Source organism: Diabrotica virgifera, chromosome 7 (genome assembly GCF_917563875.1).
Source record: "Diabrotica virgifera virgifera chromosome 7, PGI_DIABVI_V3a".
NCBI lineage: Eukaryota > Metazoa > Arthropoda > Insecta > Coleoptera > Chrysomelidae > Diabrotica > Diabrotica virgifera.
In genome coordinates this window covers 156143-174463 of record NC_065449.1, presented here as the reverse complement: position 1 = coordinate 174463, position 18321 = coordinate 156143, and the positions used below count along the sequence as shown (strand labels likewise).

The 18321-nt window shown below is 33.3% G+C and overlaps 1 protein-coding gene and 1 long non-coding RNA gene across 3 annotated transcripts; both read right to left on the bottom strand.

Annotated features, from left to right (window-relative positions):
- Window positions 1–73: 73 nt before the first annotated feature.
- LOC114328448 (NADH dehydrogenase (ubiquinone) 23 kDa subunit) lies at window positions 74–13774 on the bottom strand. Its single transcript, XM_028277302.2, has 4 exons — window positions 13672–13774; window positions 13416–13538; window positions 2595–2809; window positions 74–385 (listed from the first exon to the last, which is right to left on the bottom strand). Exons 1-4 carry the CDS (start codon window positions 13703–13705, stop codon window positions 125–127), a joined length of 633 nt encoding a protein of 210 aa, XP_028133103.1. The 5' UTR covers window positions 13706–13774; the 3' UTR covers window positions 74–124.
- An 897-nt stretch (window positions 13775–14671) lies between these two features.
- On the bottom strand, window positions 14672–17934 carry LOC126888009 (uncharacterized). Of its 2 annotated transcripts, none has more exons than XR_007699343.1 (2): window positions 17588–17934; window positions 14672–15020 (listed from the first exon to the last, which is right to left on the bottom strand). It is a non-coding gene; the product is annotated as an uncharacterized LOC126888009 (long non-coding RNA). The 2 variants fall into 2 exon arrangements; XR_007699342.1 differs by lacking the exon at window positions 17588–17934 and adding an exon at window positions 16305–16651.
- Between the last annotated feature and the right edge of the window lie 387 nt (window positions 17935–18321).

The following is an 18321-nucleotide window of genomic DNA, read 5'->3' as shown; positions in this document are numbered from 1 at the left end:
CTATTCCTAATGTGTCAAAAAAAATCTCGCGAGAGCGAATGTAGTATATATGTATTTACTAATAAATAAAACATTTTAGTTAATAAGATATATTCTACAACTTTTTACAATTTTCTATATATTTTCAACGATATAAATGGTCAGCATGAATATTACTGGCTATTTCAGACTCCCATTTGTCGCCATTGTTTAATAACTTTTCTTTATTATAGAGAAGTTCTTCATGAGTCTCAGTAGAGAACTCAAAGTTGGGACCTTCTACTATAGCATCGACTGGACAAGCCTCTTGGCAAAAACCACAGTAAATACATTTTGTCATGTCAATATCATACCTAGTGGTTCTTCTAGAGCCATCTGCGCGTTCTTCTGCTTCAATTGTGATTGCCTTAAACAAAAAATAGGTTGTCAAGATACATTATTATCAGGTTTTATGTACAATGTTTCTGAATTGTATATTCTTGCTGTTCTGCAACTGCCAATCATTCCTCTCAATCACTTCTTCAAGTATCTGCACTATATGTAGCTGCTGTGAGTATGCTAGCTTCTATCGTTGGTCCAAATCAGTAATAAAATGTTTAGTGTGTCTGGGGTGACACTAACATCCTCACCTATACTGCCTTTGAAAGTGTCTGCCACAGTTATAGAGAAACATCCAGATCAGCAATTCTGGGACAAAGCATATAAACTCTGATAATAATACTAAAACAGGAAAGTTCCCGGGCCTTGGCTGTATACCATGTAGTTAAAAAACTAACATCGAAGTAAAAAACTTCTAAGTAGTAGGTATAATTTAATTAAAAACCACAAAAATCCTAATAGATTACATAATATGTTCAGACTTATCAGTCCATCATCAGTGAACTCATGTACTTGCAAGATAGTCCCAAAACCAAACAATGGTTATACGTATAATTCAATTTACATTCTTAAATCGTAAAATTATAAAGGCTTGAAGCCGATGTTAGCGGATACTTTCCAGGAACATTACGAAACCCTACCCAAAATCTCGAGCAACCATCTTGATCAACTGAAGTCTCATTGTTTGGTTTTGGGGCTATCTTGCAAATACATGAGTTCACTGATGATGGAGTGATATGTCCGAAAACATTCGTTCTGAACATATTTATGTAATCCATTATTTGGATTTTTATGGTTTTTAACTAAATTATACCTACTAGGTACTTAGAAGTTTTTTACTTCGATGTTAGAGTTTTTTGATAATAATGTATCTACCTTTATAAAATACCAGCCTTAAAGCATACATTCCTTCATAAAAAATAAGGTAGTATGAATAAGTAATACATTCCTTCATAAAAAAAGAATGTGTGTGTGTACTTTGTACGCACGTAAGAAGTTATACTTCTAAATATGATTTCAATGAAATAAATATACTTTCGGACAGTTTATTTGTATTTTATTTAAAGATTAAATTAATTTTTACTTACTACTTTCCAAAAATTTTTATTAAAACAATACCGAAAATTTAAAAAAAAATAGAAAACACCAGGATTCGAACCGGGGACCTCTTAATCTCCAATCCAACGCTCTACCACTGAGCTATACCCTTTTCTTTATCCGGGCTATAAGATTTCTCAGACACAGTGACAAACAGACGAAGTTGATTATACAATACTTTAAATATTACTTATTATCTTATTCCCGAGGTAGACAAGTTCAAATACACAAAAATTATAATAGTTATTTATGATATAAATGTTAAAAGTACAATTTTAAGGCACGTATTTGAAAGTTTCGTGTGAAAGATTCGCTTCGCTCATTCTGCAATTCACATGAGTGCCTTAAAAATGTACTTTTTGACACGTATATCATACAATATTTTTTCTACAAACGTCTTATATATCAACAATTATAATTTATTCATTCTCAATTACAGGACAATACCTACAAAAACTTTTACTTGAACTTGACTGACATTCTATTTTTATATTTTTCTTGACATTACATCAAAACTGCTTATACTGTCAATACGCAAATCATAACAACTATAGAATAACATCAGAATCTACTTTTATTTTTGTATATTCTACAAATTTTAATAGTTTTTTTCTACAAACGTGTTAAAAAAGCAATAATACAGTTTAAATTAAATTTTAAAAAACCTTTTAAACCACCTTTTTCAAATTGCGCAAGTTGTATTATTAATATCAATGTTAAATGAAATATAAATATTTTGACGTTTCACAATTTGACAATTCACTTTTAACTGCAGTGCCTTAAAAATTTTAAAGAACTGGTGCTTTAAAGTAGCATTTTTAACGCTCCTATGGAGTGCTATAAATTGCATTTTTAACACGTTTGTAGAAAAATATATTTAAAAACACTAATATATTCTTTCCATACCTTTTCTGGACTGATACATACATAAATTAAAACATTTAGTAACGAACTCCATACTGTCTGTGTGCGCATGCGCGCAGATTAATAAAATTTCACCCTCAATCGCGCCTAAAGAAGTATAACTTCAAAAATAAGGTAGTATGAATAAGTATTTACAATTTTAAAATCACTATGTATGAACAAATAAAAGTTGATATTTTAAAATCCACTGTAGTTATCATCTGATGCTATCTTACCTGGGCAGGACAGATGGCCTCACACAACTTGCAGGCGATGCAACGTTCTTCACCAGAGGGGTACCTTCTCAAGGCATGCTCACCTCTGAATCTAGGACTGAGAGGTCCCTTTTCAAAGGGATAGTTTATAGTTGCTGGTTCTTTGAAAATGTGAGCCAAAGTAACACCAAATCCTCTGAATAATTCAGTAAAGAACATTGTTTGGGCAGCACGATCTAAAATGCATTAAAATGTATTGCAATCAAACTATGTAAAATTGGTTACATAGGTAATATTGACCAGCCATTTCATTAAAAATTCGAACCTAAAAACACACTGTCTCTGCTTTCTCTCTCTCTCTATTTACTTTGAAAAAAACATGCCAAGACATACTTTTCAACAGAAAAGAAAGGAAAAACATGTTTTTTGTAGTTTGACATGTATGTATGAATACACATGGTCAAACAGTCTTTTTTGACTGTCCGTATGTAAATATATATGTGACGGTTTGAGCTCTGCCACTGTGTATATTCAGGAATAGACCCGTGTTGAGCTGCCCCCCCCCCCACTTGCAAAAATTAAAAAACAAATAGCCCTGATTTATGAGGTATTTATGAGCTTTAATATTCCGCAAACTAAAAATTTTGAGCTCGTTCCACTGAGCAGGAATTTAAAACTTTAGTGGAAGTAGTTCCCACTACTTAAAAATAGGAATATTGAATCGGTTTTTGCGGCAGAATTACGAGCTATTTATGAGCTCTTGAAATTATATAGTTTTGATTTTTGAGCTCATCCCCTTCACCCCTAAACAACCCTTTAATTGATTTAACTTAAGAGAAAAATGCTGAGAAAACTTAAAATATATCGTATTGCGGATATAATTCCTATAGCTTATATACTCTAAGAATAAACTATTAAATCACGTGCATTTCGATTATTGCGCTACAACCCCTTCGCAAGAAAACCACCCTATCTTCCCGGCTTAAGAGAAAGTTGTACTTAAATGCATTAAATTAATTATTTGGCGACTACATATCATTTAATAATTTATAAGCTTCCAAATTACGCGCAGTTAGATCAGTAAATTGCAATTTATTTTGTATAGTGCAGTCACTGAAGGTAAAAATCAACGATTACCTTCAATTTCGGTGAACCTTCATCGATTTTCACGAAAATTGGTCAGTGGTTAGAGGATATCTCAAGAAACAAAGGTGACATGGTACCACCTTGCGCCTTTACCCTGAGGGTGGATACCGCCCCTTCTCGGGGGTGAAAATTATTTTATAAAAAATAACTGCACAAATCTATAAAAGAACAAATTATAAGCAAAATTTATTATATAAAGTTATTAAAATAAGTCAATACTTTTTAAGTTATTAAAGATCAAAAATTTTAATTATTCGTGAAAAAAATGCATGTTTTGAAGCGGTTTTTCGTAAATCACTGAAAAATTGTAAGTTTTTACAAAAAAAGTTAATAGTAGTTTAATTCGTATAGCTTATATTCTAAGAATAAAACTCTTAAATCACGCGCCTTTCGGTTATTGAGCTACAACCCCTTCGCAAGAAAACCATCCCATATTCCCGGCTTAAGAGAGAGTTGTACTTAAAATAATTTAAATTAATTATTTGGCGACTAGATATCGTTTAATAATTTATGAGCTCGCAAAATATACGCATCTCAATTATTTAATTGCCAATTTCTTTCTATAGTGCAGTCACTGAAGGTAAAAATCAACTATGACCTTCAATTTCGGTAAATCTCCATTCATTTTCACGAAAATTGGTGAGCGGATTTTGATGCTATCAACTTTTTCTGGAGCTCATTTTTTATAGGTATTTCTAAGTACTTTGACAAGTATTTAGTACCTAAGTGTTATAAAATGCATCTCTTTCCCGTTATTTAAGCTTGAATCCTTAGATTTGAACAGTCACAGAAAAAAATATACATTTAATTACCAATAACTTACTTTAAATTAACATTAAAGGGTTTTTCAAGTAAGCAATTTATTATATTTTTTATTAGCTTCAATTTTAATAATGAAAACTTTTTTGTAAAAACTTACAGTTTTTGAGTTATTTATGAAAAATCGCTTTAAAACATGCATTTTCTTTCACAAAAATTAAAATATTTGATCTTTAATAACTCAAAAAGTATTGATTTATTAATAACATTATATAACAAATTTTGCTTACAATTTGTCACTCTCTCGATTTGTGGGGTTATTTTTAATAAAGTAATTTTCACCCCTGAGAAGGGGTGACATATACCCAGGCTAAAACCGCAAGTTGTTATTGTCAATTCGTGAAAATGAATTGAGATTTACCGAAATCGAAGGTCATAGTTGATTTTTACCTTCAGTGACTGCACTATAGAAAGAAAATGGCAATTCAATAATTGAAATGCGTATATTTTGCGAGCTCATAAATTATTAAACGATATGTAGTCGCCAAATAATTAATTTAAATTATTTTAAGTACATCTCTCTCTTAAGCCGGGAATATGGGATGGTTTTCTTGCGAAGGGGTTATAGCTCTATAATCGAAAGGGGCGTGATTTAAGAGTTTATTCTTAGAATATAAGCTATACGAATTAAACTACTATGAACTTTTTTGTAAAAACTTTCAGTTTTTCAGTAATTTACGAAAAACCGCTTCAAAACATGCATTTTTTTTCACGAATAATTAAAATCTTTATGATCTTTAGTAACTTAAAAAGTATTGACTTATTTTAATAACTTTATATAATAAATTTTGCTTTTAATTTGTTTTTTATTGATTTGTGCAGTTATTTTTTATAAAATAATTTTCACCCCCGAGAAGGGGCGGTATCCACCCTCAGGGAACAGGCGCAAGGTGGCACCATGTCACCTTTGTTTCTTGAGGTATCCTCTAACCACTGACCAATTTTCGTGAAAATCAATGAAGGTTCACCGAAATTGAAGGTAATCGTTGATTTTTACCTTCAGTGACTGCACTATACAAAATAAATTGCAATTTACTGATCTAAATGCGCGTAATTTGGAAGTTTATAAATTGTTAAATGATATGTAGTCGCCAAATAATTAATTTAATGCATTTTAAGTACAACTTTCTCTTAAGCCGGGAAGATAGGGTGGTTTTCTTGCGAAGGGGTTGTAGCTCAATCATCGAAATGCCCGTGATTTAATAGTTTATTCTTAGAGTATATAAGCTATAGGAATTATATCCTCAATACGATATATTTTAAGTTTTCTCAGCATTTTTCTCTTAAGTTAAATCAATTAAAGGGTTGTTTAGGGGTGAAGGGGATGAGCTCAAAAATCGAAACTATATAATTTCAAGAGCTCATAAATAGCTCGTAATTCTGCCGCAAAAACCGATTCAATATTCCTAATTTAAGTAGTAGGGGCGGGGGCAGACTCAGCCCCCCCCCCCCCCCCCACTAAAGTATTAAATTCCTGCTCAGTGGAACGAGCTCAAAAATTTTAGTTTGCGGAATATGAAAGCTCATAAATAGCTCAAATCAGGGCTATTTGTTTTTTGATTTTTGCAAGTGGGGGGGCAGCTCAACACGGGTCAGGAATAGACACGGCAGTCAAAGTGTTAACAGTTGATATGAAGTTGCCAGCATATACATCATTGCAGTCAATCTTTAAATCATTGATTTGCATTTCCCAACACCACTATATGAATACTATGGAATGTATCATGTTCTCTTCATCATAACATTTTCTATTGTTGATATTTGATGAACAAAAAGTTAATTTCATTGATCCCTATTAAACTAGCTCATTACAAAAGGTACAATTCGATTCACTACGCTATACAGGCAACAGTTTACTCTATTTGTTTCTGTTCATTTGTGTGCCATTCCTCAGTGAGATTATTGGCCAAGATATTATAGGTGTAACAATTACATATGCATCAGTGGTATGGTGGCCAAAAGTGCAGCAGAAAAGTGCCATCATCAAGGTGCAAAGACTTGCTTGTCTCGGGATCACGGGGGCTATGAGGGGCACACCTACGGCAGCTATGGAGGCACTACTGGATCTCCCTCCTTTACATATAACAAGAGGTGAGGCGAGAATGGGCTATTATAGACTGCGAGAAAACCTGAGCAACGTACCAGTTAAATCAGGACATAGTAAAATAACGAATGAAATTAATGATGCCGAATGGATGATGATTTCTGACCATATGACATCAAGATATATGCCTGAAGTACCTTTTCAAGTGGACATTTGCCCACGAGACGAATGGGACAGAGGAAACTCTCGACACAGACTGCAGGGTTGCACCTGGTATACGGACGGGTCTAAAACTGCAGACGGTTCGGGCGCAGGAATATTCTATAGTGGTGGAAATTTCAACATTTCTATTCCACTGGGGGAATGTACCTCCGTATTTCAGGCAGAGATTTTTGCAGTGTGCAAGAGAAAACAACCTAAGGGCATTCGAACTGCAGCGGGTTAACATATGCACAGATAGCCAAGCAGCCATTGGGGCTCTTATAAGCCCTAAGGTGAACTCTAGGCTGGTGTTGGAATGTCGACAAGAACTTGATAGACTGGCACAACATAACAGTGTTATACTGGTATGGGTTCCAGGTCATCGGGGCATATACGGCAATGAAAGAGCTGATGCACTTGCCAAGAGAGCATCAGCTACAAAATACCTGGGTCCAGAGCCGGCCGTGGGAGTGCCAAAAAGCACCGTCCGCGAACGAAAAAAAGCCTGGATCCGAAGCCAACACAACTCACACTGGGAGAGTGTACCCGGTCAAACACATGGCAAGATGTATATCGGACGGACATGTGCTAGTAGAGCTGAGTTACTGCTGAAAACAAGCAGGAATCAGCTCAGAGTCATAACAGGTTTCCTCACTGGACATGCGCCAGTTAAGGGTCACCTACATACAATGGGGCTGTTTCATGGAGACTTGAGCTGCAGACTCTGTAACAGAGAACCTGAAACAGTCAACCATATCTTGCATGACTGTGAGGCATTGGATCGGAGGCGGCAAACACTTTTCGGAGACATCGAAATGACTCCAAATTTATATGGCACCCACCCACTAGACCTGTACAAGCTAGTACAGGGTTCCAGAATTCTGGAATGGGTTTCATAAACAATGGAAGATGTACAATAAGCCAAGTGGCTGCAGTACAACCGGTTCACAACAGACGGCTTCCAGGGAAAAAAAAAATAGGTGTAACATCTAACTGTTGGATTTAACTAACTCAGGTTAAAAGCAACTGGAAGTAACAATATATTTTCATTGGCCCTTAATATAATACATTAACAGTGGAACCTCGATAAGCCAGATTAATCAGGACTGCGGCCAATCCGGGATAGCCAGAGAAACTTATATTGGTAAAAAATTCAGACAGTTTCGGTTGTGTAAATATTAAGGCTGTATGACACTATGCATTTTCTTGTATCATTTCTAATATCGTTTCTGATATCGTTTCTTGTATAAATTTTCTTGTATCATTTCTTGTACGTACATTTGTGCCCTGTATGACACTATGCAAGTTCTTGTATCGAAAATTGTATGAAATTCGGCACGTGATTGGTCGAAATTTTGTTTGTCACCCTGTGTCACGTTATGGTAGTACTGCATCTACAGACACAGCTGATTTTAAATATTTTATAAAATTTATAAACTTTTATATAATTAACATTTTAATGTTAACCAGAATTTTACGTTGACTATTTGTGTTTTTATTTTGTTTTGATATTTGTGCTAAAATATTTGCATTAGAATTGTCTTCAGTTTGATCCAAATTAGGAACTATTGTATTTTCGTCTATTAAAAAATTATGCACCATGAAACCTAAAAGGTCCGCTTGCCACTATGCTAAATTTAGTACTGAAATTAGTACTAAAAATATTGTATCTACAAATTAGATGCGCGCGCCGATTTAGTACTAAAAATTAAAACATGTTCTAATTTCTTGTACTAAAATTGACACAATATTAAAAAGTGAGGTTATATTGTATATACTAGTATATACTAGGTACTTTTGTTTTGTTTATAGGTACATAATATAGTGATTTCAACTTTCAACATGTGGAGCCAAAGGCAGATTGAAACATTAATATAATTAATATGATGAATTAATTAATATGATCAATTTAAAATATGATGAATTTTTTTATGATTTTGTAAATGGAAACTACGCTGAACTCAATAACTTCCTTGCATCCATGGATTGGCAGAACTGTCTGGTTGAGGGTGTTGATAATTCTGTGGGTTTGTTCTATGATGTTCTGTTGACGGGGATAGCATTGTTTGTACCATTAAAAAGATTCAGAACATCTACCTTCCCTAAATGGTTTTCCCACGAACTCAGGTATTTAACGCAGGAGAAAAAACGTGCCCACTCTATGTACATGAGGAGTCAGTCTGATGCTGAATATGTTAGGTTTTCTCGCCTTAGGGCTGAGTGTAAGCGTTTGTCTGATACATACTTTAGTGGCTATATGGGTGGAGTAGACATTAGCTTAAAAAATAACCCTAAATCATTTTGGAAGTTCATTAATGACAAGCGATCTACTCATAGCTTACCGAGCTCTTTATTTTATTTAGACCAATCAGCATCTAACGGTCAAGATATAGCAAATTTATTCAAGAAGTTCTTTCAAACTGTTTACTTGCCTAATAATGGTCAGCTCCGGGTGCCCTGCTACCCTGAGGGTAGCAATGTAAGTACATGTATTAGACCTGCTGCGATATCCATAATTGAAATTTTTGACAGTATAAGTGATCTTCCCAATAAGCTGTCAGCTGGTCATGATGGTGTGCCTAATTATCTTTTGAAAAAGTGTGTCTGTACTCTAGTCATACCTTTGCATTTACTGTTTAACAGGTCTTTAGCGACATCTATGTTTCCGGCTGCTTGGAAGGAGAGCTACGTTATACCTGTATATAAAAATGGGCAAAAGGATAACATTGAAAATTATCGCAGCATATGCATTCAGTCTGCAATACCCAAGCTTTTTGACAGCCTGGTGGCCAAGCAGCTTTCTTGGTTGTGTAACGGATTAATTTCCGATTCGCAGCATGGCTTTCGCATAAAAAGGTCTGACTTGTTGTGTCAAATGGAGGATCGTAAACAGATAGATGCCATATACACGGATTTTTCGAAAGCGTTTGATCGTGTTGATCACCAGATACTCTTGGAAAAGCTGGTGTCTGTGGGTTTTGATGTTAACTTTGTCGAGTGGATTAAGAACTCCTCATCGGGGCGTACTCAACGAGTGAAGATTGGTAGCTATTTATCTGACATTATTACAGTAAGCTCCGGAGTTGCTCAGGGTGGCCATACTTCTCCGCTTCTTTTTATCATCTTTGTTAATGATATAAATAATTGCTTTTTGAATAGTAAATGCTTAATGCTAGCTGATGATCTGAAATTCTGGAGACCTGTGGATGGTTTGTTGGACCAGGCGTTGTTGCAGGAGGATCTTGATAGACTGCAGGAGTGGTGTGTTCGAAACAAACTTTTCTTGAATGCCAGGAAATGCTGTTTTATAAGCTTTTTTCGGAAAGTCAGTAGAATTGAATCAGGTTACATCATTAATAATCAGCCACTTGAATATGTATCTTCCGTTAGGGATTTGGGTGTGGTTTTGGATGAGAAAGAAGCTTTCTTTTGTGGAGCATATAAATGCTGTATCTGTGAAGGCATCTAAACTTTTGGGATTTGTTACAAGAAATTGCAAATTCTTCTCTATTGAATCTACTAGGCTTGTTTACTGTAGTTTAGTAAGGTCCCTCTTGGAGTACAGTTCTGTGGTTTGGTCACCCTATTTCCAGACTCATATTGATACTATCGAGAGAATACAACATAGATTCTTGAGATCATGTGCTTACTATACACAAACTATCATTGTCAATCACGATTATTCTTTTCTTGAACAACAGTTGTCCCTACCTCCACTTAAGGTACGCCGTGACATAGCAGGTGCTGTTTTCATTTTTAGGATCATAAATGGACTTATAGATTCTCCCAATCTTTTAAGTCAGATTAATTTTAATGTTCCTTATCAAGCTCTCCGTTATCATAATATGTTTAAAATACCTTTCCATAGAACATTGTATGGCGTTCACAACCCACTTGATAGGTATATGGGATTGTTAAATAATTACGAACTTGATTTATTTAATATAACTCTAAATCAATTAAAAAGATCTCTTGCTCTGTGATGTTATTTTTATACTCTTAAGTGTTATGTTTGTATGTTGTATATTTTTTTTGTAGTCAATATTTATGTTATACAGCGTGTCTACTTGAGTTGGAAACATATGGGAAACTTTTTTATTATTAATTTTACGAAAAAAAGTTATTCTTTATAAAAAGTTCTGCATGCCCCAAAACCTAAGATCCAATCATCAGATATCAAATTTTCTGAATATTATACGAGGTATGTCAAAAAATATGAATTTCGGTCAAGGGTAAAGTACCTTTATTTCTCTCAATATCGAAAATTCTTATGATAAAAAGTTGTTTGGAATTAAAAACTAAGATCAAATATGCAATTACATGCTTCTTATTGAAAAAAAAATTTTTCTCAAATTTAAGGATACCCAACATTGTTTTTAATTATTACAAATATGATAACTCGTTTATTATTCATTTTACGAAAAAAAGTTATTCTTCGTAAAAAGCTTTGCATGGTCTAAAATCTAAGACACAACCATGATATATCAACTTTTATTAATTTTATACGAGGTGTGTCAAAAAATATGAAATTCGCTCAATATTATAGCACCTTTATATTTCACAGTATTTCAATTAGAAGGATGTAATTGCATATTGACACATAGTTTTTAGTTCTAAACAACTTTTTTAATAACTGTTTTCAATATTGTGAAAAATAAAGGTACTTTACTCTTGAGTGAAATTCATATTTTTTGACATAACTCGTATAAAATTAATAAAATGTGATGATATCTGTTGGTTGCATCTTCGGCCTTATGACCTACAGAGCTTTTTATAAAGAATACCTTTTTTCGTAAAAGTAATAATAAAAGAGTTATCGTATGTGTAATGAATCAAAACGAAGTTAGTATCAATAAATTTGAGAAAAATTTGGAAAATATTTTTTTCCAATTAGAAGCATGTAATTGCATATTTGAGCTTAGTTTTTATTTCCAAACAACTTTTCAGAATAAGCATTTTCGATATTGAGAGAAATAAAGGTACTTTACTCTTGAACGAAGTTCATATTTTTTGACATACCTCGTATAATATTCAGAAAATTTGATATCTGATGATTGAATCTTAGGTTTTGGGGCATGCAGAACTTTTTATAAAGAATAACTTTTTTTCGTAAAATAATAATAAAAAAGTTTCCCATTATGTTTCCAACTCAAGTAGACACGCTGTATATTAATTTTCGTGACATATGAAATTTTTCAGTGTTTTTATACTTTTCTAATTCTCTATTTTTTTAGATTAATTAAGTCATATTTAACACATTGAATTTAGTATTACCTTTTGGAAATGTATTAATATTTAACTGTAATTTTTCTGTTAATGGGGTTATCCCGTATAATAATAAATAAATAAATAAATAAATTAATAGAGTTGTACAAATCGAATCAATGTTTGTATGTGCCAAAGCACCCTCTCTATAAGAATAGGAACGCACGAATTAAAGCCTTGGAAGAAATAAAGGCAGAATTAGCTAAACTAGGTGTGAATATATCTGTGGCAGAAATAAAAGCCAAGTTTGCCAATTTTGCAAAAATACTTCTTCCCATCTTTTATTGTTAATAAGTTAATGGCTTGCAACTTGCAATATCGATTAGTAAAGCTCATGTAAATTTAGTAGAGCACATGCCTATATGCTGATTACAATTCGGATAGTTGCAAACACAAACTTGGCACAAACTGACATTTTTCATACTAAATCGACTCGCGCAACTAACCAATATTTTTAGTACTAAAATCAGTACTGAAATTAGTATAATGGCAAACGGGTCTTATAGTTTGAACTTTACTAGGAGTTAAATATTATATATGGTTATTAGTAGAACAGTAGTCCATACCAAACGGTATATTAAGTATCAATAAAAGATTTATAAATAATACCTACAAAAACACAAATTAATTCATCAATACATTATCCCATTTTCATTTCAGCCGCCATTATGCGTAAGTAATTATGACATTTTAGATGTTTTACCAGCAGGTTTTACGTTTTTGCTCTTTGCGCAGAAATTGGCGCAGTTCTTGTACAAGAATCTGTGTCTGACTCAAATTCTTGTATCGTTTCTGATATTGTTTCTTGTATCTGTGTATGACACTATGCATTTTTTTGACATATCAGAAACGATATTAGAAATGATACAAGAAAATGTATAGTGTCATACAGCCTTTACATTTTTACTGTTGCAATGTTTACCTGAAAATCAGTCCGGGTTAGCCGGGTTATCGGAGGCCGGCTTATCAGAGTTTCTAGCTGACCAGTATTCTCTCACTGGGTGTATTTGGACAACCACAGCAGCTGACTGTCAGCAGAAAGCATCTAAGTGGTTGCGCTAAGCGCTAATCGTAATAATAAGTAAATCTCTCAGCGGTGTCGTCTGACAGCTATCACTTACTCAACTCTCCAGCCGCTGTGGTCATCGGAATGCACCCAATGGGTGCGTTCGGACGACCACAGCGGCTGGACAGCTGAGCCAGCAGTAGCTGTCAGACGTCACCGCTGGAAGGCAGCCGCTGAGAGATTTACTAAGCTTTCCCTATCACGGCTGGATACAACCACTCAGCCGATTTCTGCTGACAGTCAGCCGCTATGGTCGTCCGAACGCACCCATTGACTTGACCAATATATTTTGACAACTTACCTGTGATAGCCCCAAACTCCATACTGGGTTCTTTGTCGTTTACATAGAAATATCCATCTTTAGAGCCGCTAGAGCAACATCTTTGACCAACAATCTGGACACTTGGTCTTACTAATTTTGAGCCTAAAATAGTTTTCAAATTTGAGTACAATATTTAGGTTATGTTATGAAAAATCATAGTAGCACTAAGGCATCACATCAAAAAATACAATATAACTAATATTACATCGAAATAAATCAATTTTACTTGTCTTACCTACTGAAAATATTTTACGAACTCCTAAACTCATTTTGAAACTTTTTTATGGATTTTGAATGAGTTATGTCACCATATGTCATAATAATGTCACATGTCACTCCTAAAATACACAGCAAAGTTCAAACAGGGTTGCCACATTTTCATGAATAAACAAAAATTATCAAATTTCCAATAGATTTTAAAAATCAACGATTTTAATGCAAAAATAAAAAAAGTTTTGTGTTTTAATAATCGAGAAACAATGTTGTTTTTTATGCTGTAATTTTAAATAGCCCAAAAGAAGGTATTTATCAAAAAAACATAAACATCACAGTACAATAATCCTTGATTTTGACTTTCAAAACTTGATAGTGCCGTGCCTATGACGTACGTCATTGGCCGTTCATAGTTTGAAGTTTGAGTTAGTTTGAAGTTTATAGTTTATGAAACATCCATAGATTTATAATACTCTAGATTGCGCCTTACGATCTTAAAATGGGTGACGGTTGCGACAGAGATAAATGAGCCTATTTGGTCGGTAGTCTCTTTTTAATTTAAGGGGAATATCGACGACGTGACTATCCCACTTTATCGAGTATTATGTATTGACAGTTCGAGCGGGTGGTGACGAGAAATGGTCTTTGGTCTTCGGACATGGATAATCGTGGTTCGAATCCCATACCAACTTTACCTTTTTTATTTTTATTTAATCAATATTGCGTTTATTAGATATTTTTACATCTGAAAAATGGACCTAAGTTAAATCTAGCAGATAATAAATGTATGTATAGTAAGTTAATATTGGAATACATAATTATTTGTAAAATAAGTCATTCGTTATTAATATAAATTCGGCCTTATTCGAATGACGTGAATAATGTTTGTATTGCTTCTACCTTTTTAAAAAATTGTAATAATAGTTTCATAAATAAAAATAATGTCTAATTACTTATAATTGAATCGGTCATTTCAAAAACAGCAAAGTCCACAATTTTCAGAAACTAACTTTTTGAGAGGAATAGACTCCTTTAAGATAAACATTGTGTGCAAAAACGACACCAGTCCAGTAAAAACATTAGGAACAAAACTACAATATAACTCTGAATTTTGATGTCATCCATTTCATCCATCTTTCGACTATATAGGTAGTTTTCTTTGCTCTTCTGTAAAATTAGGAATATGTGACTCGTGTCTCGTGTTGTTTTTGAAATGACCGATTCAATTAATAAATCGATGATGGTACATTATGTTGATATTAATTATTGGTAATTTGTACGAATATTTTTAACAATTACTTTATACTATTGTACCATTAACTTATTAAAAAAATAACATTGGCTTTTATATTTTTAAAAATCTATAGGTACCTACACAGTTTTTCTTATTTGTTATATATTTCTTTGCTTAGATTTATTTTAGAGATATAATAATATCTAATAAACGCAATATTGATTAAATAAAAAATAAAAAAAGTAAAGATTGGTATGGGATTCGAACCAGGATTATCCACGCCCGAAGACAAACGACCAGTTCTCGTCGCCATCCGCTCGAACTGTCAAATCATCTAAAATACTCGTCGATAGGGTAGGATAGTGACGTCGTCGATACTCCCCTTGAATTAGAAAGAGACTACCGACCAAATAGGCTCATTTATCTCTGTCGCAACCGTCACCCATTTTAAGATCGTAAGGCGCAATCTAGAGTATAATATATCTATGGAAACATCCATAGATATATAATACTCTAGATTGCGCCCTGCGATCTTAAAATGGGTGACGGTTGCGACAGAGATAAATGAGCCTATTTGGTCGGTAGTCTCTTTTTAATTTTAGGGGAATATCGACGACGTGACTATCCCACTTTATCGAGTAATATGTGTTGACAGTTGGAGCGGGTGGTGACGAGAAATGGTCTTTGGTCTTCGGACGTGGATAATCGTGGTTCGAATCCCATACCAACTTTACCTTTTTTATTTTTATTTAATCAATATTGCGTTTATTAGATATTTTTACTTCTGAAAAATGGACCTAAGTAAATCTAGCAGAAATTAAATGTAGTACCTATGTATAGTAAGTTAATATTGGAATACATTTTGTGAACTGCATAGTAAAATAAAAGTCATTCGTTATTAATATAAATTCGTCCTTATTCGAATGATGTGAATAATATTTGTTTTGCTTCTACTTTTTTAAAAAATTGTAACAATAGTTTCATAAATAAAAATAATGTCTAATTACTTATAATTGAATCGGTCATTTCAAAAACAGCAAAGTCCACAATTTTGAGAAACTAACTTTTTGAGAGGAATAGACTCCTTTAAGATAAACGTTGTGTGCAAAAACGACACCAGTCCAGTAAAAACATTAGGAACAAAACTACAATATAACTTTGAATTTTGATGTCATCCATTTCATCCATCTTTCGACTATATAGGTAGTTAAGTTTTCTTTGCTCTTCTGTAAAATTAGGAATATGTGACTCGTGTTATTTTTGAAATGACCGATTCAATTAATAAATCGATGGTACATTATGTTGATATTAATTATTGGTAATTTTTTACGAATATTTTTAATTACTTTATAGTATTCTACCATTAACTTATTAAAAAAAATAACATTGGCTTTTATATTTTTAAAAATCTATATAGGTACCTACACAGTTTTTCTTATTTGTTATATATTTCTTTGCATAGATTTATTTTAGAGATGTAATAATATCTAATAAACGCAATATTGATTAAATTAAAAATAAAAAAGTAAAGATTGGTATGGGATTCGAACCAGGATTATCCACGTCCGAAGACAAACGACCAGTTCTCGTCGCCATCCGCTCGAACTGTCAAACCATCTAAAATACTCGACGACAGAGTAGGATAGTGACGTCGTCGATACTCCCCTTGAATTAGAAAGAGACTACCGACCAAATAGGCTCATTTATCTCTGTCGCAACCGTCACCCATTTTAAGATCGTAAGGCGCAATCTAGAGTATAATATATCTATGGAAACATCCATAGATATATAATACTCTAGATTGCGCCCTGCGATCTTAAAATGGGTGACGGTTGCGACAGAGATAAATGAGCCTATTTGGTCGGTAGTCTCTTTTTAATTTTAGGGGAATATCGACGACGTGACTATCCCACTTTATCGAGTAATATGTGTTGACAGTTGGAGCGGGTGGTGACGAGAAATGGTCTTTGGTCTTCGGACGTGGATAATCGTGGTTCGAATCCCATACCAACTTTACCTTTTTTATTTTTATTTAATCAATATTGCGTTTATTAGATATTTTTACTTCTGAAAAATGGACCTAAGTAAATCTAGCAGAAATTAAATGTAGTACCTATGTATAGTAAGTTAATATTGGAATACATTTTGTGAACTGCATAGTAAAATAAAAGTCATTCGTTATTAATATAAATTCGTCCTTATTCGAATGATGTGAATAATATTTGTTTTGCTTCTACTTTTTTAAAAAATTGTAACAATAGTTTCATAAATAAAAATAATGTCTAATTACTTATAATTGAATCGGTCATTTCAAAAACAGCAAAGTCCACAATTTTGAGAAACTAACTTTTTGAGAGGAATAGACTCCTTTAAGATAAACGTTGTGTGCAAAAACGACACCAGTCCAGTAAAAACATTAGGAACAAAACTACAATATAACTTTGAATTTTGATGTCATCCATTTCATCCATCTTTCGACTATATAGGTAGTTAAGTTTTCTTTGCTCTTCTGTAAAATTAGGAATATGTGACTCGTGTTATTTTTGAAATGACCGATTCAATTAATAAATCGATGGTACATTATGTTGATATTAATTATTGGTAATTTTTTACGAATATTTTTAATTACTTTATAGTATTCTACCATTAACTTATTAAAAAAAATAACATTGGCTTTTATATTTTTAAAAATCTATATAGGTACCTACACAGTTTTTCTTATTTGTTATATATTTCTTTGCATAGATTTATTTTAGAGATGTAATAATATCTAATAAACGCAATATTGATTAAATTAAAAATAAAAAAGTAAAGATTGGTATGGGATTCGAACCAGGATTATCCACGTCCGAAGACAAACGACCAGTTCTCGTCGCCATCCGCTCGAACTGTCAAACCATCTAAAATACTCGACGACAGAGTAGGATAGTGACGTCGTCGATACTCCCCTTGAATTAGAAAGAGACTACCGACCAAATAGGCTCATTTATCTCTGTCGCAACCGTCACCCATTTTAAGATCGTAAGGCGCAATCTAGAGTATAATATATCTATGGAAACATCCATAGATATATAATACTCTAGATTGCGCCCTGCGATCTTAAAATGGGTGACGGTTGCGACAGAGATAAATGAGCCTATTTGGTCGGTAGTCTCTTTTTAATTTTAGGGGAATATCGACGACGTGACTATCCCACTTTATCGAGTAATATGTGTTGACAGTTGGAGCGGGTGGTGACGAGAAATGGTCTTTGGTCTTCGGACGTGGATAATCGTGGTTCGAATCCCATACCAACTTTACCTTTTTTATTTTTATTTAATCAATATTGCGTTTATTAGATATTTTTACTTCTGAAAAATGGACCTAAGTAAATCTAGCAGAAATTAAATGTAGTACCTATGTATAGTAAGTTAATATTGGAATACATTTTGTGAACTG

Bases quoted from the DNA above. Each gene is read 5' to 3' on its own strand.
- LOC114328448 (XM_028277302.2), bottom strand. From the start codon at position 13,705: ATGAGTTTAGGAGTTCGTAAAATATTTTCAGTAG. The intron at 2,810-13,415 runs GTAAGTTGTCAA...AATGCATTTTAG, and splicing joins GGAGTTTGGGGCTATCACAG to ATCGTGCTGCCCAAACAATG. The intron at 386-2,594 runs GTAAGATAGCAT...TTTTTGTTTAAG, and splicing joins AGGCCATCTGTCCTGCCCAG to GCAATCACAATTGAAGCAGA.